The sequence below is a fragment of the Nelumbo lutea genome, chromosome 2 (assembly GCF_056320005.1).
Source record: "Nelumbo lutea isolate HS-2025 chromosome 2, American lotus-T2T, whole genome shotgun sequence".
NCBI lineage: Eukaryota > Viridiplantae > Streptophyta > Magnoliopsida > Proteales > Nelumbonaceae > Nelumbo > Nelumbo lutea.
Window position 1 is genome coordinate 97,364,786 of NC_142685.1, and position 25,540 is coordinate 97,390,325.

Consider the following 25,540-nt stretch of genomic DNA (forward strand, 5'->3'; position numbering starts at 1 on the left):
ATATCCATTATTCAAGATATGTATCACGGATCAGGCGGGTTGTAGAGGGTTCGGTTTAGCCTGATATGGTATCCAATCCATACACGTTCCGATTATAAAATCCCAAAACCGTTTCCTATTCCAAAATCCTTTTTCAAATACGTCAAGGCGGGTAAAGGGGTTATCGGCCGGGTACTCGGGTAGGGTAGAAATTGCCCTCACATCATCCCTTGATTTAGTGAAGAACAAACTGTTCTAGGCTTTGGGGCCTAGGCTATGAGTTTGATTTCCTTTTATCGGTTAGTTAATCATCCACCACATTTATACGTACGGTGGTCCATCATCCATGTCAACAGTTTGTCAATGGATGGTTTATCTGATTCATTTTGGACAGACTGAATGCAGACCACAGACCATGTGGACTGTGGTCTGCATTCAGTCTGTCCAAAATGTATCTCAACACATGATCACTTGGTTTTAGCTTATCTGCCACGTGAATGGTTCAAGAGTCATGGTAGCACTGCATACTTCTATGGTCCAAAATACACACATAGATCCACATAGGTTATGCATTCAAAAAAGATTTGCACAATTATGAATCTTTGAGTCGGGCTTTGGTTCGGTCCGGTCGGAACGGACGACATTATCAAGAAAGAGAAGAGTAGCAATTAGTCTATGATAGATTTATAGCTTCTGCGACTGGCCTCCTGCAATGGCAAAGTGCAGGTCGAGTATTTTTTGGCGGCAAAATATGGTGGTCGAAAGGGTGTCTGCTCACTTTATTGGAAAAGCAGCTGCTCCATTTCGTTCGAAATGGGGGGCTTTAAAGAGAACACATTTACAGTCTCAGCTTTTCTTTTCAACAATTCGAGCTTCTCAGTCCATGGAGGACAAGAATAAGGTCTACAAAGAACTGGGTTTGTCTCCTCCTCCTCTTTTCTCTCTATCATATTCCAATTTGGTACATACTACATAAGGATCCTTTTTTTTTTTTTTTGACTCTGTTTAATTTTGTTTTGAAAATATTTTTGGCATTTAAATTTGAAATGGTTGCACAAATATCAACAAGATTCCTCTTTTGGTGTTAAAATTCGAGACAGGTTGAGCCTACTCTTACCGATCAAGCGGGTTTGATGAAACACAGCTGTTACTTGTAATATAATGATGTATTGAAAAACAAAACAACTGTTTTGTTATCTGTGAATTTACATACTTGCTTGTTTTTCTAAGAGTCATTTCGATTTAGTCTCGAGTGATCTAGGGCGTGAAAAGGGATCAACTTTAATATCTGGAAGCTTAACAGTCAGTTCAGAGGCAACTGTAGAGGAAGATAAAAACTTGTAGGAGTTTGGTTCATTATAAGTTAAGATGCAGGATTACTAGATATAGCAATTTTTTATTGGAATATCATTAGATATAACGATAATTTCAAGTATCCGGAAGACATACATATTTCACTGGATATTTTTATTTAAATAGACTTTATTATGGAGTCAAGCTTATTATTGTAGTTTGTAATTTAAGCTTTTGTGTCATAACAAGTAAAAAAAAAGTCGTTTGATGGTTTTCTTACCAGTTCTTACATACTTGGTGAGTTGGTGGTTTCCTGACAATCTTGTGCAGATTTTCTCGTTTTATCAAAACCAATTTCTCAACATCAATGTCCTTTATAAGAATTAGTAGATATAGCATGGATGGTCTTATTTTGTTAAATTGCTTGAACAGAATGTCTGGTGAGGGATTATCAATTTTACTCACACGATGGGAAAACTACAACCTCTTAAAAATATTACAGTGGAAGGGGATTCTAAAGTGGTGATGGGTTGACTAAAGGATAATATGTTGGTTAGGTGGCATTTGCTGGACTAAATATTAGGGAGGCTAGGGCTATTCTGTTTATAACTCATTTTATTTCTTGATCTTAATAAAAGTTAATCGTTACTAAACTGAAAAACAAAAGAAAAAAGGACTTCTAAAACAAATATCTACAATAATAAATCTTAAAACTACTTGAATTCTAACTTCTTACCAAAAGCAAGAAAACTCTAACTAAAAATTTAAAACAACCAAAAATAGAAAACTCATTATAGATTATTGGCTGTCTGTAAGTTGGCATAACTTAGTAACTTACACAATTCTTGTCCAACTAACATGATATGCTTGTTGGATGGATAATTGAATATAGCTCTCTATTGAAGTTCAGTTAGTTCAATTATAGTTTTGAATTTGAGATCCTTAGAATTCCACTTCTACATCAGGAGGCCTCCAAAGGAAGATAAATGCCTACAACATGCTACAATGTAGATGACAAGTAGAAATACTTAAAACTCCATACCTGCCCACTTTGTCTAGGAGCTTCCAAACCCACCAATCATTTTTTCTTTTGATTGGAACCTACCAATCATATTTTCTTGCACTATGCTTTTGCTAAGTAGTAGAGATATTTGGTGCATTATTTGTACCCGTTCAGGTTCTATCCCTGCCAACTTGTTGATCTATTGTGGCTATGGAATGAAGGAGGTGGAGGAAAGTAACATTTTGTAGCTCATTCTCCAAGCTGTCATGTGGAGGCTGTTGAAGGAAAGAAATAGTTATACCTTCAATAGAAAAGTATAATGTTTTGGCAGGCAGAAGTGGTGAGCAACTAACTTAGCTTTTAAGTGTGGTTGAACATTGAACTTTGAGGGGTATCTTGGAAAGCAGAGTTTGACATGGGTGGGACACTGATGAAACATATTGTGATTTTCTTGTATCTGTTAGGAATTGCCTACTCAATCAAAGAAGTCACGAAATTCCTGTTTGTCCTTGGTTTTACTGAACAGAAAGGGCTTAGATCACTATTTGCCAAAGGAGATTCAAGTTGCACTATTAGGTGTGGTGCAGAAGATGTCAAGGGCTGGCAATCCAATTTCTTAACTTGCCAATTACTACTTGTGAATCCCTTTTCACCACAAGGTTCCTATACCTGTTCAGCAACTTAGTCTAGGGCTTGATGATCAAGGAAGGAGAGTGGGTGTCTCAATGCCTCAAGAATTTTAGATTTACTCTAGGGCCGCAAATGAATTGGATGGAATTTTGATAGGGGATATCTGAATCCCATCCAATAGGAATCTGAGAGATTCGAGTTTGATTTGATATCTGATGGATATGTAAAAGATATATCTGAATTTGATTCATTTAACATGTCCAGATATCTGATGAACCTGATTTGATTAGAATATACCAACAAAGGTTTCAACCTTCAAATAAGGTTAAGGCACCATTTATGAACACGAGATTAGAAGTTAAGGTAGAATCAGGACTGTGATTTGCACATTGGCAATGTCTTAAATATCTACTTAGCAGGCATATAGATGTAAATCTATAACTCTATATCAATGATATTAATAAATAGAAACCAATAAAAATGATAGTAATAGCAAGAAAAAGATAGAATTGGATAAAAGGATGGATAAACAAACTAGATATAGATATTATATGGTTTAGCATGCTTCCCATGCAAGGGGGTTTTGTGCAACACCTTCTAGATGTTTTGAAAGAAAGGGAAGAAACTAGAGAAAGGGGAGAAGGCCTAGGGCCTAGGCTAAGAGGCTCATTGGCCTCAAGAGGGAAGGCCTAGGGCCTAAAATAAACAGCTGATTTGTCTAGTTGGCTGGACTGGGGGGAGACATGATCACTTTATTCTTTATTTGAAATTGGATATGAGCATTGATCTCTTTGCTGTTCCTTTTTTTTTGTTAGGTCTGTTTTCATTACGGAAGAAGATTGAAGATGCAGTTTCCCGTGCTGAGATGTTGGCACCAACAGCATTGGAATTAGAAGAAGCAAGACGAATGAAGCAGGAAGAACTAATTCGTGAGGAAAATCTTTGGGAGGACCTAGCTAAATCAAATGAAATTCTTATAGAGTTGGCTGATAGTACCAGAGTAGTTGATGCTCTCAAAGACCTTCGATATAAGGTGCTATTGCCATGTAGACTAGCATTATATGAGATTAATTGAAAGTATAGGCAATTCAATCAATAAACTTATATTCACAACACTTATTGATGAAGGAATACAGAGATGGTGGTATTATCTCAACATATAGCTGCCTACTTGGAACTTAGATTATGATGGATGGACTTTTCTGGATGGAAGAAATTTTGCTGTTATCAGGTCAATGTTGTGGCGTGTTCAAAATCCCAATTAACTTGCAGATTCTGATGCAACACTTACTGGATTGCAATGTTGTCAGACTCAGATTGGACCACATGGTCAAACTGTTTTAATGGTGACCTAGTAACATTACTGGGTTAGAATGCCCAGTTCTTAATTTTCTAAAATGTTGTTTAAACTATTATTTACCAGGCAGTTCTCTGAAAACTGGATGGTTTTTACTCAACCATCCAATTTTCAGGAAATTGCCTGGGTGAACATATGAGAGTTTTATGCCTAAAGTTTTCAACCTGAGTCTTGTATTTGTAAATTAAGGGATAAATCACTGGGCTACAAGCCTACTTGTTTATTAAGCTTTTTATTTAACTCTTACATACATACTTACAAGCCTATATATATATATATATATATTGTGTGGTAAAAACACACTTGGGATGACTCTAACAGTCAAATAGTCTACACATGTAGAGGTGATAACCTTGACCAATGGAATAGAGCTTAAAATTAATTTATAGTTGTGATAGATTAATTTTATATTTAAGTTTGACATCACATGTCACTGGTTTGACCCAGCTGTCAGACTGACCTATGAACCAGCCACTTTCCAGGTTTGCAAATGATCTGAGTCTGACTATGTTGCTTGATTATCCTTGTGCATGATGTAATGATGTCTATCATACTTCATGGTTTATCTGTGCCTAACAGAAAGATTTTATAGCAAAGATTATGCCTTTAATTTTACTATTATCTATAATCATATTACTATTGAGTCTGTATTCTTTTTTCTATGCTGGTATGAGTAAACAAAGTGGTACCCTTAACCAGTTCAACAATCATATATTTCCAATAAAGTATGTTTATTTGGGTTAGAAAAATGTTTTCTTTTTCTTTTTCCATTTTCATTTCTTTATTGGAGATAATTAATCTCTGTACAACCAAGGGAGTCAATGGTTACTATATTACCTAGAAGGCTAGAAACTTACTTAGCCAGTGCACATAGTGGGATATGGCTCCAAAAACGGAGATATACTTAGACTCCTTAGGAATCAGTTCCAACTCTGAACCTAGCTGGTTGTTACCAAATAAACATACAAATATATGTATAGAAGAGAAGCAAAGTAAATCCACTTTTTAGGTTTTTTCCTTTTATTTTTAATTGTTCGAATGCAGTAACTTTAGATTTTAGTACTTTCTATAAGAATTTCTCAAATTCTATATACCCCCTTTATTACTGATTATTTTAGTTGGTTGGGTTTGGAACCACCCAACCATGTATGCCACAACTGGACCTGGACAAATAAGAAGACCCTATTTGGTGCATAAGGTTAGTTAGTATCTGGACAAACATAGCCCTGCCTGGCCTGACCTATTGTTGAGTTTCCATACTACAGGTCTAGTCTTGTTTAATATTGAGGTTAATTTAAGTCCCTTTTTTTTGTTTCGTTTCTGCAGTTAATGTAATAAATTCATGCTTTATTCCCTTATTTAGAATTTTAGATGTATTCACAACCATGTGCAGGCTGAAGAAGCAAAACTTATCACACAGCTAGCTGAGATGGATGCTATAAATTATAGGCTTTTTAAGCAAGCCTATAATGCCTCTGTGGATGTGAGCAAGTTCTTGGATCAGTATGAGATGTCCAAACTTCTTAGTGGCCCATATGACATGGAGGGGGCTTGTGTGGTTATTCAAGCTGCATCTAAAGGTGTTTACCCTGAGGTTAGCATGCCATACCTCCCCACTTAAACTGTGTGGAACTGAATAAGAGTTTCTCAACTTTCTGCTTTATCTTGTGAATTCTGTGTAACTAGCAAGTAATTTGAACTTAGTAGTAGTTTTATGAATAATAGTTAATCAAATAAATTAGAAGCCACAAGGATCATGCATGATTGAATAACTTTACACCATATACAAAATATACATGTATATACCTTTTCATGTCAAAGTAGAACAAAGCAATGTTTAAAACTTTATTGAATACTTATTCACCAGACTAGGTTTAAGTATCTTGGACTTTGCCTTTCTAAATGTGTGATACTGTCTATACTCCATAGTTTCTTCAATCTGACTTCATTAATTGGGAGGAGTGCATATGTGGCAAGGAGATTCCATTTTCTGAACTCTTGTTGGATGTCAGAATCATCCGTTTTCTGAAATCTGGTCCTGTTGGAAGTTAAAATCATGTATGACATGTGACAAATCTATTTTGTGTTTGTCCTTGTCCAGTTCTATTCCTTTGTTATAGTTCCAGAATTTTTGCTATTTATTCATCTCTAAGTGCATAATACTAGTTTCTAGAAGTATATTATCTCATTCATGAAAGGCTTTTTGAACTGTCCAGGGATCCTTTCTTTATGCTTGCCCTTAAATCTATTTTAGTGCATTTTGTGTTTTTGATTGATCCTCCACAAGCGGAAATTTGGTTTTAATCAAATGCCAATCAGCATTAAGTAAGAGTTTTTGATTGGTTACAAACCTTTCTCCTTAATGCTTAGATGTAGTGTTCCCATCCCAGAACATACACCATGATAAATGCAAGGTTTAGAATGTTGGTGTCAATGGAAATGTCAGTCATCCAAGTATAGGAAACTTGTCAGAAATGTCAAAAATATCATATGGAAATATTGTAAAAATTATGGGTATGGTGAAAACATTGTGAAACATGCAAAAATATAGAATGATAGTATAAAATTATAAAAGAAACATAGACACATATTTTTAAGTTATTATCTTGTTTCAAATCATAAAATAAGGCTAAGAAACTAAGGTTATAGACAAAGTAGCATGTTATGAAGTTTTCCTGTAACCTTAGTTAAAGCTACATGATCATTTTTCAACACTGGGGGTGCATAAGTCTGAACTTTTTATGGTTCATCTGTAATTCTTTTTGGAAATGGTGCTGCACCTCGCACCTCTGTTGGATTGCTTTATTTGTAATACTTTGTTGTACTAGAAGTTCAGGACTGTTATCAGTCTTGAACCCTAATGAATCTCAGGATCGAAGATAAGAAAGAAAGAGGAGAGAAGAGAAAGAGGGAGGAGAAGCAGTAGAACACAAGGGTTGAAAGGAGGAGCAGAAGCTTAATGTTCTGCCGCCGCCACTTTAATTAATATTTATAGGTTATGCTCATTACATGGAAAGGACAGATCTGCCCTTAGTCTTTACATAACAAAATAGAGTAAAACAAAGACTGAAATAAATAACAACTGAAACAACTAAATGACCAATAGCTAACCCTAGGCAGACTAGAACATCTTCTACCCTACGAACACAGTGGGACCGTAGCTGTGGGGCCCGCATCAGTGTTCTCTACACTCCCCCTCAAGTTGGGAATAAATGTTTATCATTCCCAACTTGGATAGATCTGCCTCTAGCTTCTTCCGTGATACAACTTTAGTGAGGATATCTGCCAGTTGCATATTGGAGGTGATGTATGGGAGACATACTTCTTGTGATGAGACCCTCTCTCGTACAAAGTGTCGATCAACTTCAATATGTTTAGTCCTGTCATGCTGCACTGGGTTGTGTGCTATATTAATAGCCGCTTGATTATCACAATACAACATCAGGGGCTTCTCATACTCAACACCCAACTCCTCAAGTAGTGATCTCAGCCAAAGAATTTCAGCCACTCCATTAGTCATTGGCCTGTACTCAGCTTCAGCATTGGATCGAGAGACAACACTTTGTTTCTTACTCTGCCAAGAAACCAGGTTACCTCCCACAAGAGCACAATATCTAGAGGTAGACCTTTTGTCATCAACACTCCCAGCCCAATCGGCATTCGTATAGACTTCCACCTTCATGTGGTCATTGTTCTTGAACAATATACCTCTACCCGAGCATCTCTTCAAGTATGCTAGTATTCTTTCTGCTGCTAGAAGGTGCGTGGTTCTAGGAGAATGCATGTACTGACTGATAACACTAACGACATAACTGATGTCTGGTCGGGTAAGGCATAGATATAGGAGCTTTCCCACTAATCGCTGGAACATAACTTTGTCTTCAAACAGCTCCCCACTCTCTGCATTAATCCTGTGGTTCTATTCAATGGGTGTATCTGCAGGTTTGACACCTAGCTTTCCAGTTTCAGCCAAGAGATCTAACACATATTTCCTCTGAGAGATAAAGATCCCCTGCTTAGATCTAGCAACCTCAATACCCAAAAAATACCGTAGTGTACCCAGATCTTTCACCTCAAACTCTTGATGAAGGAGCTGTTTGAGGGACTCAATCTCATGGTTGTCGTTTCCTGTGACCACAATATCATCAACATAAACTGCAAGTAATGTCATTGACGACTCCACCCTCTTGATGAACAGTGTATGATCTGACTGGGCCTGTACATAACCGAACTTCCCAAGGGCTAGTCTGAATCTGTCGAACCAAGCTCTAGGTGACTGCTTCAAACCATACAATGTCTTATTGAGCCAACAAACTTTCTTACCTGCCCTTGTATCATAGAATCCAGGAGGCAACTGCATGTAGACCTCTTCCTGCAAGTCCCCATTCAGGAAAGCATTCTTAACATCCATTTGGTACAAAGGCCAAGTGTAGCTTGCTGCAAGAGATAATAGAACCCGAATGGTGGTCATCTTGGCTACCGGGGCAAATGTCTCCAAGTAATCTATACCATAAGTTTGAGTGAACCCCTTTGCAACTAGCCGAGCTTTGTACCTCTCAATGGAACCATCCGCATTATGCTTCACAGTAAATACCCACCTGCATCCAACTGGTTTCTTTCCTTTGGCCAAGTCAACTAGCTCCCAGGTATTATTTTTCAATAGGGCATCCATTTCAACTTGCATTGCACCTCTCCACTCCGGGACTGATAGGGCTTCTTGCACTGTTCTCAGAATAGGGACATCAGCAACATAGGTGAGATAGGACTTGTAGGAGGGGAGATAGGCGATCATAGGACAAAAACTGGGAGATGCAGTGGGCTGTAGATGTGGTGCAATGCCGTTTTCCTTTATGGAGGGCAATGGGAAGGTCAAGGTCATCTGCAAAGGGTGAGGTAGCAACAATGGAAGGAGTCTCTGTGGGCCCTAGGACTGTAATATCTGGACTTGGAGCCGCAAAAGAGATTGTAGCTGGCTGGGACTGCTGATGACCAGGATCAATCTGCCTGCATCGCCTGTGATAGACTCTCAACTCCCGATCCCTTTGACCACCCTCGCTACTACAACCCTCATCACTACAGCCCTCATCATCAACTGGATTAGGTAAAGGAACAGCCCCAAAGGTATTAACCCTGTCCTCACTGCACTCCTCCCCCTGAAGAAAAAGACCCAAATCTCCACGCTCACTACTCTCCCCCTGAGGAGAGACCCGAGAATAGTAGGGTGTCTCCTCAAAGAAAGTGACATCCATGGACACAAACTTCTTCCCTGAGACAGGATCATAACAACAATAACCCTTTTGAGTTTGTGCATAACCAAGAAAGATGCATTTGGAGGCCTTGGGTTTAAACCTGGAGTGATTGGGACCAAGAAGCTGAACAAAACAGGTACAACAAAATGTCTTGAGGGGAATAGTGAACAACTCCTCATTGGGGTATAAAAGGGAAAAAGGAGGTTTCATATCAAGAACCCGAGAAGGAATCCGATTAATAAGATATACCGCTATAAGGATAGCATCACCCCAGAAGCGAATAGGGACGTTGGAGGTAAACATAATACTTTTAGCCACCTCCAAGATGTGCCTGTTCTTCCTCTCTGCAACCCCATTTTGCTGAGGTGTATGAGGACACGTGCTCTGGTGGATAACCCCATGATTAAGGAGGTACGATGCCAATGGCTTAGCAAAGTATTCCTTTGCATTATCAGATCTAAGCACTTTTATCCTGGCATCAAATTGTGTTAGGATCATTTGGTGGAAGTTTTGGGTCAGGATAGGCACCTCATCTCGTGATCGCATAAGATAAACCCATGAAAACCGGGTGTGGTCATCAACAAATAGCAAAAAATACCTGTACCCCTCATAGAAGGAATGTGATATGGTCCCCAAATATCAGTATGCACAATATCAAAAGAACTATTACTCCTTTTATTACTCAATGAATAAGAGTTTCTACAATGTTTAGCCAACTCACAACTTTCACACTTCAACTGAGATGACTCAACAGACTCAAACAAAGTAGGAAACAGACTCTTCAAGGACCGAAAAGATAAATGACCCAATCGGTTATGCCACAACATAACCGGACTCACAACTTGAGAAACAAGTAACTTCTTATCCACTGACTCTTCCCGACGAGAACTCTCCACGAGCAGATAGATCCCATTCGTCTCACAGCCAGTCCCAATCACCTTCTTCGTCTCCATGTCCTGAAAAACACATCGGTCAGGAAAGAAAGTTAGTGAGCAGTTCAAATGTTTGGTAATGCTACTGACGGAAAGGAGGTTAGTATCTAGTTTAGGAACATGCAAGACAGAGGACAAGGATATAGTATCTGACAGTTTGATGTCACCCTTGCCAGAAATAGGGACAAGAGAGCCATCAGCTATAGATACTTTATCCCTACCAGAAGATAAGGGATAAGTAGTAAACAAAGAAGGCAAGCTGGTCATATGGTCAGATGCACCTGAATCTATTACCCAACACGGTTCAGTAGTACCTGGAGCGGAGGCATGATAGGCTGAGGCTTGAGTACCTGAGTGTGCAAAGGCCGATGTAGCCGGAACTGATGATGACTGCGGTAACTGAGCTGAACTGCCAACTTCCATGTCCAATTGTATTAGAGCTGCCCGAACTGCAACTAAGGTCTCTAATGGTGTGCCTCTCGTGCCAGATGTGGATGCTGAATCAGTAGTCGTAGCCACATGAGCATTGCTCCTTTTATTTCTCAACTTTGCCGGGACCAAATGTGGATGCAGCTTCCAACATGTTTCTTTTGTGTGTTTAGGTTTCTTGCAATGCTCACACACCAAATCCCTTTTATCTTCTTTCTTTCAGCCCCTCTCTGAATCACCCTCTGTTTTGGGTTTGACAGCTACCAAGGCAGGTGTAAGCGGCTGAGGTTGCATCATGACTTTCCTCCTGGTCTCTTCACTATGCACTAAGGAGTATGCCTAAGAGAGGGTCACACTATCTCGGGTCAAGATCTGCTGCCTCACAATATCATATTCTGAATTCAGTCCTGCCAGAAACTCAAACACTCTGTTTGTCTCAATATGCTTTCTATGTATCTGAGCATCTTTGGGACTCCCCCACTCAAGAGTCTCTAAGTGATCAATCTCATGCCACAGGGACTGCAAGTTAGAGAAATAGACCGACACCGGTTTCTCTCATTGTTTAAGGGCATTCACCTCACATTTCAACTCATATGCTCTGGCAACATTAAGGGGTTGGGAGTAAGTCTCTTTCATCACATTCCATATCTCCTTGGCTGTCTTTGCCCATAAGTAATTTCGGCTGATATGGGGCTGCATTGAATTACAGAGCCATGTCATAACCAAGTAGTTTTCTTGGACTCACTTGGTATACATAGGGTCTCCCTTGGAAGGTTCTGCTACATCTCCCAAGAGATACCCTACTTTGCCCTTTCCCCCAATAGCCATCATGGCTGATTGGGCCCATTCCAAGTAGTTTGATCCATCAAACTTTACGGTTGTAATCTGAAAACCTGTCTCAGAACCACCACCATAACTGCTGTTCCCAAAACTGCCTTCTGCCTGATTCTTAAACCCCATTTCAGTCAAGAACCAGAAGTATCAAAGATTATGATTACTACAGTCAAAACCAGCACTAGAACTCCCAACAACAGTCACAAAATCAGTAGAGAACCAATCTGTACTCACGATAGATGTGCATGAAATATATATAAGACTGATCTGAAATCAATAACCACACACAACAGCAACAGTCCAAACTGTTTTCACCCCTTCAAAAGTGTTCGAAACCCCAAAAGAAGACTGAAACACAGTTTGAAGAGCAATTTGATATGCTGAAGCCAATTCGAGGTTTTAATCAGTCCTAAGAGCCGTACGGATAAGGTTTGTATTAGGGTTAATATGAAACCCTAAAATTGATCAATGTTGGGGAGAATTCTAGGGTTTGTCGTAGGAATAAGATCACAAGTTTCGGCCTAATACTAGGGTTTGCCGTAGGGATAAGACAAAACCCTAGAGAAACCCTAGAGAATAGAGAGATAAAACCCTAGAGTAGTTCGGCCACCCTTACTGGATAGGTCCAACCTATCTTTTCTGATGTTACTTCTCTCAGAAAAAAAATTACAGTAGAATGCAGTTCGCTGCCAGCCTTAGATGGTTCTCATGTGATTCTTCCTGATCACCAACTTGCTACAACTGTGACACTTCTTCAAACAACTGCTAATCCTCTGGAGATCTCCAAGAACCAGTCAACGAACTCTGCTTTCTCAGCTTCCAGCCTTAGATGGTTCTCATGTGGTTGGCTGGACTAGACTCACATGAGAGAACTTGGCTCTGATACCAACTAGAAGTTCAGGACTGTTATCAGTCTTGAACCCTAATGAATCTCAGGATCGAAGATAAGAAGAAAGAAAGAGGAGAGAAGAGAAAGAGGGAGGAGAAGCAGTAGAACACAAGGGTTGAAAGGAGGAGCAGAAGCTTAATGTTCTGCCGCCGCCACTTTAATTAATATTTATAGGTTATGCTCATTACATGGAAATGACAGATCTGCCCTTAGTCTTTACATAACAAAATAGAGTAAAAAAAGACAAATAAATAACAACTGAAACAACTAAATGACCAATAGCTAACCCTAGGCAGACTAGAACATCTTCTGCCCTACGAACACAGTGGGACCGTAGCTGTGGGGCCCACATCAGTGTTCTCTACAGTTGTAACACTTTATATTTCTTTAATAAATTTCATTACTTATCGAAAAAAAAGAGTCAAAGCTATATGATAGAATGAGTTCACGCAAAATTTAAACTCATAGAAAATGCAAATGATTCATATAAACTAACCAAATAATTTATTACACAAACAAAACTAATATTTAACTTCATGTTTGTAAAAGAACATTGAGCTGGCTCAAAGTGGTTATCATGTTGGTACCCATGGAAATGGAAATGTCATGGAAATATTAGGAAATTTATGGACATTTTAAACCATGGATAAAGGTACTGAGATTTGATTAGGAATAAGTTGATACTGGCTTGAAAGATGTCATTGCAGTCATTTTTCTGTCATGTATTTTGATTTCATTTGTTTCCTTTTGAGGGATTTTCATTGAAGTTTGTTTGAAGCAGTTCTGCTATTTTTGGCTTCTGAATGCTATGTAATAAGCTAAGAAATTTCTTGTATCCTATGATTTCTATCTGATTTTTCTTTTTTGATGAGTGACAGTAATTCATAATTTTCATTGTACATATTCATTCTTTTATTCAATTAGAATTCTCACAGTTACTGATCATCAAGTAAAAAAAAAAAAAATTCATACTTTTTATTGATAAGAAATTAGATATATAAAAGTCAAAAGTAAACAGCATTATTGTTAAACTAGTGACTACCTTCTGCACTGATTCTTTAAAATGACTCCCTGGTCTTGGCCCACTCCAACATATGTTTTGTTTTGATTGTCAATGGTATAATTTTATTGTTTCTGATGAAGTATGTTAAAAACAATGAGATATCTTGTTTGCTAGGTGTCATAAATCACTTAACCCCTTTCACTCCAACACATGATTTCCCCAGAAAGTCCAGTCCTTAAAGGGAGTCAGCCAAACTATTGGCTGATCTGGAAATCTAGCTTAACAAGTACTTCAGGTTAGGTCCAAAAACTCTGTCGTGTCTAACCAGAAATTACAAAGGCCATAGCACTTTGAACCAGAGAAGTGTAGGACAGCAGCATTTCCTCTAATCTCTAAATCCATCCCCCATACCTGATGTACCTCGGTTCCTGGGCAGCATCAATCAAAGTTAAAATTTAATTTGCAATAATCTAGTTAGTGACATACAGCCCTTATTATCTGTCATCTGCTGATGATTTCATCCATAGCCTTCGCTAATATTATTTACATTTATTTATCTATCTATCTATTTATTTATTTATTTTGTACTTTTGGAATTATTTTTCTAAAGGCAGTCTCACAAAACCAATTCCAGATGTGGGCAGAGCAACTTCTCAGCATGTATATGAAATGGGCTGAAAAGCAAGGTTACAAAGGGAGAGTAGTTGAGAAATGCTCTTCTAAAGGTGGTGGTATAAAATCAGCAATAGTTGAGTTTGAATCTGAATATGTTTATGGCTATCTTTCTGGAGAGAGAGGAGTGCACCGTATGGTTAGAAGTTCTCAAGATGGATCCATTTTTCATGAGGTTAGTATCCCTTTTTTGAATACCATATTTCTTAGAATTCAAAGTTATTGCAACTGATAACTTCAGTTTTTTTTTCATTTGCTATGTTAACCCAAAGATACCTAAGGGTGTGAATACCTTGTGCCATAGTGAGTTATATAACATGTTGGGAATGATTGACATCTGTGACCCAACTTGAGGCGGAATGTTGTAGTGTTGTTATATGTTCTCTTGTAGGTACAAGGGCAGCTTTGTCATCTCTTCTTTTAGTATGTCACCCTAAATAAAATAATGGGAGTTGGCAGCCGCCACACGCATCTATTCTCTCCCAAACTTCTGTTTCATGTCTCTCTCTTTTCTCTCTTCCTCTTCTCCTTCTCTTGCAGGTTAATTTCACACTAAAACTACATGAACATCTCATTCAGGTGGATCTGGAGGTTAGGGGTGAGAAAATGGATAGGTTCTACTCAGAACCAAATCGAACCGACCTCGAACTGGCCTTCAACTGACCCTACCCAACCTATTACTAGGTAGAGAGTCTGGTTCCAAATTCTTGGAATCAACCCCCACCCAAGCCAGTTCTAGGGTCTACGGGTTTGCCCTACCTTAACAAACCCAGAGAACCGACCTTGGTTGGTCTTGGAACGAAACTTTCCTTGAAATATCTCCCAAAATATTTTGATGATGTGAAGATTTGGAATCTAGCACTTATGGTTACAAAGACCATTGCCTCACTTGACCATTGAATCACTTAAGTGATTAGATCATTTTTCTTCAATTTAATATTTGAATGTGTATTATAAGTAATATAAAAAGTAATATGTACAAAATTTAAATTATGATGATAAGTTTTGATGTTATTATTATTATTATTTGAAAATCAATATTTTAAAGAACAAGATTCATTTTCTTTTGGAGGGGCATACAAAGAAAGAACAGGTTCCACAGGTAGACCCTTGAACCACCAAGGCTAAAACTGACCCTAGAACTGAACTGAACCGACCCATGCTCACCTCTATTGGAGGTTGGCAAACTCAATAGTTGATAGCCTAGCTAGACTTGGAATGGGAGGGGCATATTGTATTGAAGAGCTTTTTTCCCTTCATGGCTACATTTAGCTTTCAATTGTAAAAATCCAGTGGCCTCTCTTTTTACAAAGTCTTTTATCTAGTACCTCAGGGTGATATAGATGATTGTGCTTTTCCACTAGTTTACTTTGTTGATTCAATAAAGCCTTATGATCTCTTAACGATTAAAAAGAAATGTTGGATTGTTTTAGAGGAGTTGCAATGAATTGATCCAGATTCCCGATGCCTATGATTAGCACATTCAAATTTTCTTGTTGGGGCTAAGATCTCTCCAATCTCTCCAATCTAGAGGGATTGATGCACGAACATCTACTTGGTTATGGAGAAGCTTTTGATTTTAGTGATTTATATGTTTGCTGTATTTTTAGGGTATTTTAGTCATTAGTAGTTCAGAACTTCAGATTCAAAGAAAATCATGTTAGTATTTCTTAGTCATGTGAGTTTTCAAGTAATAATGTGAACTATGACCTTTTTGTCCAAAAATTAAATTGCTCTATTTTGGTGGTCCAGATGAAAAAAAATGGTGGCTATTATCTATTCTTAGTAGGGTTTGAATATACAATGGTCATGCTTCCCTTATTATAATCAGTTTTTATATTTCCTTGAGAAAAAAGTATCTTTCCCTTGGTGGTTTGTGCCACAACTGGTTTAGAAGCTTCAGGGCTATATTCTTCTGATTTTCTTTTAATCAAATTCCATCTTTTCACTCTCATTTGTAGTGAATTCATCCTTAAATCTGCTGGTTTGGTTGTCTCTCTCTTGCTCCTGCATTAGGATCCATTTTTTTTCTTTTTTTGATCAATAACTGCACCATTTTATTAATGATTAAAAGAGTACAAAAGAACAAACAAAGGGAAGGATAAGCTCTCTTAATTCTCCCCCTAGAAATTACTCAAGTTTACAACAAAGCGCAAACAAATTGATCTCTTCCCACCCCTTGTTTTGCTAGTACATCAACAAAAGAGTTAGCACTTCTTTTCACCCACTGTAGTTTGACTTCCGTATCTTTTGTCACCCACTTAAAGCAACTTTCATTTACAGAGCTCCACCACCCATCTTTCTCCTTTTGCATCCAATCTACTACCAGCCTTGAATCTCCTTAAATAATCAGCTTTGTTATATTCAATTCCTTTGCCCTTTGTACACCTTTTATCACAGCCATGACCTCAGCCCTTAAAAGAAAGCTATAACTTTTCCTTCCTCATTTTGGAAAACTTCTCCAATCCTGAAGAACCAGGGTTTCCTTCACTGCTTCCATCAAAAGTCAGCTTAGTGAAACTACAAGTTGGTGGAAACCAAAGGGGGCTAATGACAGCTTTAAGTGGGGCTAAACCTGTCACTTCCTTCCACTTTTTAAGAAATCATCTATAGGGATATCATAAAAAATGTTCAAGGATTTCACCCAATGGACCACTATAATGGTAATGGCTTTAATGATTGCTTCTTTGCTTCTCTCCTTTTCTGAAAAGATTCTTTGATTCCTTTCTTCCCAAATTGTCTAGCAGATAGCAACTCTTATGCATCTCCATAAAATTCTTCCCCTTTTCTTCGACCAATTGACAGAAGTAGAAGCAAACAAGCTTTGTACATTTGGCGGGGGAGTCCACCTACACCCATGCAAAAAGAGAAACCATTCCCAAATAGAAAATACAAAGGGGAAGGAGATTAATAATTGATAGAAAGTCCCACCATTAGTCTTATAGAGAATGCACCAATTAAGTCTTTTTTCCTGGAGTAAATCACAAGTGTTTATTCTTTCTAGGAGAGCTTCCTAGCAAAAGCCTTCAATCCCTGGAGTAATGGGCTTACTCCATACCTCCTTAACAAGAAAAATCTGCCCAAGACTATTAGCGGATTAAATTAAAGTTTTGAAAAGAGATGTGCAAGTAAAGGAACCAGAAGAAGAAAAGGTCTAGATATGGCTATCCAATTTAGAAGGATCCAAGAAAACCCTTTTAGAATATGAAGCAAGGCTAGGATACTATTCAATTCATAGTCTCTAAGTCCTCTCCTAAAACCCAAATCCCAATTAAATCTAGTTCTCAAGTTAGAAGGAACCAGGAAGTTAGACACAAGCTCATCTTTATGATTTAAGAGGGCAAATAAAGAGGGAAATTGTTCCTACCATGACAAGCTACCCATCCAAACATGCTCCCAAAATTTAACAAGATTTCTAGAACACAAATTGTACTTGATAAAAGGCAAGAAAGATGGTAGAATGGTGTGAATGGACTTCCAAAGAGCAAGAGAATTAAACATCAGATGCTTAGTTATTGAAGGGGACTCGGAGGTGGTGATTAGGTGGCTGAAAGGAGACAACAGTGGTTTGTGGAGCTACAGCAATGAAAAGAAAAAAATTAAATGGCTGAGTAAGGATATTGAGGTGAACTACAGCTGGGTGAAGAGAAGTGCTAACTCAATGGCTGATGGGTTAGCTAAGGGGTGGTTAAGGAATCTCTGTTTTGCACTATTTTTTAGCTTCTTTCTTTGTCCTTTTGTTGTAGGGGAGTTAAGATAGTTTACCTCCCCCTTTCTGTAATTAAAGTTTCACAAATCTTATTCATTAATAAAGCTTATTGTTATTGATAAAGAAAAGGACTTCCTAGGGGAAGCTCTTGTAACCCTAGCCAAGACTCCCACATGGCTGTTGCATCCCAGCCATCTGCTGCAAGTCCATGAATGCTTAGCCCACAGCTTGTCTCTACCTATGGGTATTCTCCATAGCCGCTTTCCTAGTAGAGCCACTTTTCTCCTCATTATTCCCAGTACTTAGACCACCAAATTTTTTACTTCTGCTAATCACCTCCAATCTAACACTATGACCCCCTTTCTCCTCCCTAAGTTTCATCAATCTTTCAAATTTTCTACTCACCACCTCTGGAATTTTAAAGTAGACAATAAATAAACAGGCAATTTGGCAATAGTATACCTGATCAAAGTTATTCTTCCACCCAAAGAGAGATAACCTTTCTTCCATAAGGCTAGTCTTTTGGTGAATCTCTCAACAACAGTGTCCCAAAAATTGCTACTCCTTGGATTACCTCCCAAAGGTAATCCCAGATAATTCATAGGCTGTTGAGAAACCACAAAACCCAAAATATCTGCACTATAATTTCCACAATGCAACTTTTCTCAAAACTAACTTTTAAATTTGATATTTGCTCAAAGAGTTGTACAATTAACATCAAATTTCTATTCCACCTGATATCACCTCCCTCATAGAAAAGGATAGTATCATCAGAAAATTTTAGTATTACTAAGTTAGATCTCTAGCCTTAATTACGGAAACTTTGTTCAATTGGGTGCAGAGGTCACTAAATCTCTAGCTGGTTCATTATCTTGTGGAGTGGAATGTGGAGATTAGCACTAGGGGTATGGCCATCCTAGGAGTTAGGTCTGTGTTTCTTTGTCCAGGAGTGAGTGAATTTCTTGTACTTGTATCTCAGATCCCATCATTTGCAGTTCTGTCATTTTACTTTTATTTCATTGTTAATGAAACTATACACTATTACCTATCAGAAGTTATAAACATATATGCAGATACACACATAAAACTCAATATAAATACAACTTATTACACAAGCAGTAGACAATTGGTTGCAATGTGTAAAGGTTGAGAGCTGGGTTGTAAACCTTGAGTGTGAAACAAACTGAAATCAGAGGCTTAAAGAGCAAAAGAAATCAGTGGTAGGAAATGAAAATGAGGTCATTCTGATGCATCATGACTGTAAGTGCTTGACCAGCCATGCTCAACCCGCCTTGGAGATTGAAAGACATCATCAGAAACTGCTTGGATATGAAGAGATTGTGTGAGATTGAAGTCATCTACAGGCACCTATCATGAAGCAAATCAAGCTGCTGATTGGCTAGCAAGCGAAGCTCAAAGAAATGGGAATAGACTCTCAGCACTCAACCTGAGGGCCCTTCCCGGGGACCTAAATGCTATTGTATTTGGAGATTTGTGGGGACGTGCTACCCCGTCTTATGTAGCCCCTTCCATTGTTATCAAAAAAAAAAAAGACTAAGAACTTTCTCATTTTTTTTTCTGAGAAGTACCTAGGCAATTGGGTTTTTCACTCAACAAAGTTTGTTGGATAGTCATGGAGTTGCACAGGGATTTTTGGTTTATTTGATTTATTAATCATGCAATGAATTGTTGGTTTCATTTCAGTTACTTGGCTTCAGAGACTGTTGGTGGAGGGTATTCAACTAGCAATTTATCAATCATGCAATTTATTGGAATAATCATGCAATAAATTGTTGGGTAAGACTGTTGGTGGAGGGTATTCAACTAGCCTTCCAATGGGTTATGTCTATTTGTTTCTTTTTATTTGGTTCCTAGATGCTTTTTTTGTGTCTGTTATTTTTTATTTCCTGTTCCTTTTATTTCTTTCTTTTAATAAATTTACCCAATAAAATTTATTGATCAAAAAGAAGGAAAAAGGTACTCATTCTTACTATTCTAATTGAAAGTTTTATTATGTCTCAAACAGAAAAATGCTGCAGACCCTAAGTTTTCTTAAATAGTTAAGAACTTCCTGGTCTTGTGAGATTTTATGTATATCAACTCTCTATTTTCTCTCCATTTCTCTTGCAGACTAGCTTGGCTACTGTGGATGTTATTCCTCTGTTCCTTGCAACAGCTTCTGATCTACAAGTTGATGATCAAGATTTGGTGATATCATCCCTATCACCTAGAGGAAAAGAGCAGATTAATTCTGAAGCTGAACCTGCTGTTAGTATTCAGCATATTCCAAGTGGCATCAAAGTGCAATCATCAGGTATTCCAGGACTAGCTTAAACTGTGCATTTATTACCTTTCTCATGGGGATTGATTTGGGTATACCTCTAGCAAGAATAGATTTAAAAAGAAAAAATAACTGTTTGAAATCATTGGCGGTATTTTTGTCTTTTAAAGCATGCACTTTCTGACTAATGATTAGAGGGATGCCCCCTTTATAAAAAATGGATGTGCCCAAATCACTTCACATTTTATCAATATTTCGTATCTTGCTTATGTTAATTTAGCTAGAATCCTCTGTATGACAATTAGGTGTAGTTAAAACCAAAGGATCTGAAGTTGAATATGATGTATAAATAAGTAAATAATCCACTTTTGAGGAAATGGGGAAGGTGATAGGAGAAAATTAATCAAAACATACGTATGCATCCATTATGTCTCCAAATCAAAATTATGATAAGAAGTCAGCATTACTTTTGGTATTTATTTGATAAAATTATGATGGGTTCCATCACATGTTGTTTTGCTTTGGGTGAATACAATCATCTACTTCTTGAAGTAATAGCTTTCCTTCAATGGCTGTATAGCAATCCACCCACCCACCCCCCTCTTTGGCAGTCACTTGCTTCATACTTTACATAGTACAAGATATTATGAAGAAGTAAAGATTATTTGATCCAAATCCACTAGAGAGATTATATTTTTGATCCCAAAGCTAATGGTTAACTTATATGAAGTTTTCATGTGGCTAGCTCTGAAGTCAATCTTTAAATCTGGATGCAAGATTTGATTATATTGTTGTTGCTAACCAAGTTATTATAAACTTGAAGGTTATGTATAACTGGGTTTTGTGAAAACCCCTCTTTTGTATATTTTGAAATTTCTACAATGTTATGAGCTCTTACCTTGAGATTATTGAATGGAAAAAATAAAATTGTTCCAATGCAATCAATAACTCAATGCAAAAGATTTTCTTTGGTGTGACATTTTTTTTACTCAGGGTATATTCATCCTGTTTCCATCACAGACAAGGAAAGAACTGATTATATGTTTGTCTCTTATGAAAGGGTTGTTGATGGAGGATTGGAACCCATCCAACAAACTAATGAGGCCAGTAATTACTAAGGGTCTGATGAATTGACTTTTTTTTTGACTGATGAAAATTTAATTTATTAATCAAAGGATATAGCAGTACAAATAACCCAACATAGAGAGGCACGAGGTGCAGCCTCAAAAAACAGAAATTACAACCTCAATAAAAAATAATCAAAAGATATAGCTGTACAAGTAACCCAAAATGCAGCCTATCATTATCAAGGAGAAGGCAAGACAGTATATTGCAAAGCAGCCCAAAACAGATGTTCTCTATTAATTCATTGTTTTGCAAGAGAATCAGCCAAGAAATTTGCCAACCTTCGTACCCACTGGATTTTGACAGTCATATTCCTTATTAGCCAAAACACTCGCTTGAGGATGTCCCTGAAACACCAAACTGCTGATACTGGGTCCCCTAACCACCCCACATCTATCTGAGAATCATCTTCAATCCGTAGTCTCTCTATTCCAATTTGATTTGCAAGCTGAATTCCTTGCAGTACAGCTAATTATTCTGCCCTAGTTGAATCTCCTGAACCCACTGAGCCTGAGAATAAGGCTAAAAGATTGTTGTTCTTATCTCTTAGCACCCCACCTATACTTGAAGGGCCAGGGTTACCTTGGCTACTTCCATCGGAGTTCAGTTTAACAAAACCTTCAAGGAGCAAACCCAATCTGTAAATAAACCTTCCTTGCAGGAAGAACTCATATCCACTGCAGCCCAATTTCTCCAAAAGTCAGCAAAAGAGAGAATGAAACAAAGTTGTCGTTTTCAACCAATGTATCACCCTTGTCAGAATGCAGTCCTCGACTTCTGAGAGGCTTCTTTCCTTCCCTTGAAAGATTCTGTTATTCCTTTCCTCCCAAAGAGTCCAAAGTGAAGCTGCTCTGATACATTTCCACACCAACTTTCCTCTTTTTGTAGGCCAAGCAAAAGTTGAGGACTCAAACAATAGAGCTACTTATGTTGGCAAATTCCACCTGCACTAAAAAGAGCAAAAATCCAAGTCGAAATGGCTGCAACAGAAGGGCAGGATAAAAATAAGTGAGAACAATCCTTGCCATTAGCATTTATCAAGAAAAAAAAATCCTTGCCATTAGATTTGCAAAGAAAACACCAGAAGGGGGAAATGCACAAGTGAGGACTTTTCTTTTGCAAGTAGTCCAAAGTGTTGACTTTCGCATGAAAAACTTCCCAACAAAACACTGAGACCTTAGGGGGAATAAGCCTAGTCCAGACTTCCAGACTTCCTTAACTGGGAAACCCAGATGAGCAGAGGAAAGACAAAGTGAATTGAAAAAAGGAGATGATAGAGAATGAACCTTTTGGGAATGGAGACCAATATTCTTCTGTCTGGTGACAAAGGGTTTAGGTAGACGCCTACCAAGAAGAGAGATCTGCAACACTGGCTAATACAAAATCCCTTTAAACCTCTGTGGAAGCCAAGATCCCAATTAGGAGATAAAGGAGTTCAAGGTGAGGAAAAACAACTTGCAACCGGTTCTTTTTTGTGCAAAGAGATGGAATAAAGAGAAGGGAATAAATCCTTAGGAGCTGAATTTCCCACCAAAATATCTTCCCAAAACATTACTAGATTCCCAGAGCAAACATCATACCTGAAAAACTGTAGGAATTGGGGAAGGAGACTAGAGATTGCCTTCCACGATGAAGCCAAAGTAGCCCATCATGATATACCAACATCCCAACCATTTTTCAGACAGCCATGAATTCTACCAATTACCTCATGCCACAGTCTCTCTCTCTCCAATGGCCATCTCCACAGCCATTTCCCCAGTCCTCATTGTTCTTTTGATCCATTAAGCATTAACTGAGAGGAAGAAATTGATGCCTGTGACCTTGTTACAAAACTTGTTCCATCACTAAAAGTCTGGACAAATGGACAGTTGCTGATAAAATAAAAAAAGCAATGGTTGTGAGTAGAAATGGTGATGGTAAAGATTCTATGAAAAAAATTGGAGGAGAATAAACAATGATTAGCAATAAATCTATCAAAAAAAAAACAAGAATTAATAAGGATTAGAAATAAATCTATCAAAAAAAAAAAACAAGGATTAATAATAAGAAACTTAAAGGTGAACTATAATGCCATGAAATCCACTATATCTTATGAATTTTAATGTGTTTCTATATAAGAAAGGCTTCAATGGTACTTGAAACTCTGCAACATGATTAGTTATCTGATCCAATTATTTCAGACTTTGGTGGCCAAGATACATAGACAAATTGAACTTGGATGGTAAAAGTTGGATCCATTTAACAATTTTATCGAATAAAGATATGCCTTTCACCAAAAAAATACAGATAACTATTTGATCTGATTAAGATCTGAGTCTGACTAAAATTTGACATTAATATATGCATTAGATAGTGGAATTCTCTATTTACCAAAATATCTTAGGATACTATCTGCATTTCTATTGATATACATATGGTTTATATGGATTTATTTACAGCCAGGCTTTTCTACCAGTTTATATAGACTTATGTTTACATGTACAAGTTATCTGGTTCTTTTTTAAGGATTTTTCTTAGATTTTTGTGATTTTGAGTGTTTTTAATTTTTGTTGAAATTTAATTGGAGTATTTTTTTAATCAAATCAAACTTGGATGGAGGTAGATCTGAATCAGTCAGATTTCCCCAACTGTATGCATGCTTACAATTGTAGATTTTAGGCAATGGGCAGATCAATCATTACCAGAAAAAGCCATCGCAATGTTAGATGAAATGAAGAGAATATGAGAAAAGAGCAAAGAGCAAAGAGGAAGATTTGATAGGGTTTATTGAAGAAATAACTTCCATTCCCTTCCTGCATATTACTAACTGATTGATGCACTATTTAGATGTCCGACTTCAGCCTTGCTCTGTCTCTTGCTGCCATTTATGTACCGCCTAGATCCATTCTTCTACTGCTGCTTCCACTATGTTCCATCATGCCTTCATCAATGTTTTGCTACTAAAAAGCTATATTATTTGCATATGTGGATTGTCTAAATTCTTATTATCTTTCAGACCATTATATAACTGTATCATCTCCCCTCCCCTGAAGTTTTGCAAATAATTTCAATGTTAATAAGTTTCTGCCGTTGAGAAAATGAAAGAATGATACGGTAATATGATATTGCAGGTGAAAGGAGCTTCTTTGCAAATAAGATCAAGGCCCTTAACCGTTTGAAGGCCAAGCTTCTTGTGACTGCACTGGAACAAGGAGTCACCAATGTAAAGAATATCAAGAGAGATGCAATTGCTAATATGTTGCATCAGGAGATCCGGAGATATATTTTTCATCCATATAAGTTGGTAAAAGATGTTAAAACTGGTATTGAATTGCCTGACTTGAATTCTGTTCTGGATGGTAATATTGAACCTTTTATTAGTGCCCACATCAGTGTTAAGACTGGCAAGTAGTTCAGTCTGAAATGAATTATTATTGGCCTTAGAAACAAGCATTGCTCAGTTATACTTTCTTTGATTTTTTTTTTTTTAATTCAAACCAACATACTTCGGTTCTCTATTCATTGTTCCTTCAAGGCACTAGGATATTAAAGTCTGCTTTAGATCATTATCTGTAGGTTATAATTAGAACCAGCTGCTTCTCTACTGTTATCATCCATGCTTGATCCAAGGTCGTTCTCTCTCTCTCTCTCTCTCTCCCCCCCCCCCCCCCCTTAAGATACACAAGCTATTTATTTTTCAACTATCCTTCTTTTAGTTTATAGATACTACAATCTTATCAGATTCCAGTCTGTCTTCACATGTGTGCCAGCTTCCATAGGGGACCTTGTAAAGTTAAACACTTTGGATTCTTTACAAACTAAAAGACCCAACCTTTTCTTGTCCCCTAACTGGTGTTGTCTTTGCAAAGTTAGTGGAGAGAGCTGTTATCATTTGTTTGTCTCCTGTCCTGTGGCTGAAAACTTGTGGAGAAAGATGCTTGCACTTTTTGGGTGTAGGTGGTCAGCTCCTACACAGGTCAGTAGCCTTTTTGACCCATCTTTCTTCAACTGGTCTAAGCGGAGGGATGGATTATTGTGGAGTTGTGTTAAGGGCTGCACTGATTTGGACCATTTGGGAAGAAGAAATTCTAGAATTTTCAATGACAATGAAAGAAATCTAGACTCTTTGGGACTGCATCAAAACAAGGGCTATACATTGGGTCAAAACCTTGAAGC

General features: G+C 37.7%; 1 protein-coding gene across 2 annotated transcripts; it reads left to right on the top strand.

Annotated features, from left to right (window-relative positions):
* The first annotated feature begins 380 nt into the window (after window positions 1-380).
* Window positions 381-24,880, top strand: PRFB3 (peptide chain release factor). 2 transcript variants are annotated; one of them, XM_088973919.1, is made up of 6 exons: window positions 381-896; window positions 3,721-3,938; window positions 5,656-5,856; window positions 14,209-14,445; window positions 20,110-20,293; window positions 24,496-24,880. In XM_088973919.1, the coding sequence occupies exons 1-6, from the start codon at window positions 692-694 to the stop codon at window positions 24,774-24,776; spliced, it is 1,326 nt and encodes a 441-aa protein (XP_088830045.1). In that variant the 5' UTR covers window positions 381-691; the 3' UTR covers window positions 24,777-24,880. The 2 variants fall into 2 exon arrangements, with proteins under 2 accessions (XP_088830045.1, XP_088830046.1); XM_088973920.1 differs by having other exon boundaries at window positions 14,233-14,445.
* The last annotated feature ends 660 nt before the right edge of the window (window positions 24,881-25,540 follow it).

What these genes read in the sequence shown, in the direction of transcription:
- PRFB3 (XM_088973919.1), top strand. Translation starts at nt 692, where the DNA reads ATGGCAAAGTGCAGGTCGAGTATTTTTTGGCGGCAAAATATGGTGGTC. An exon ending in TCAAAGACCTTCGATATAAG is followed by an intron (nt 3,939 to 5,655) that starts GTGCTATTGCCA and finishes AACCATGTGCAG; the next exon opens with GCTGAAGAAGCAAAACTTAT. An exon ending in ATGGATCCATTTTTCATGAG is followed by an intron (nt 14,446 to 20,109) that starts GTTAGTATCCCT and finishes TTTCTCTTGCAG; the next exon opens with ACTAGCTTGGCTACTGTGGA.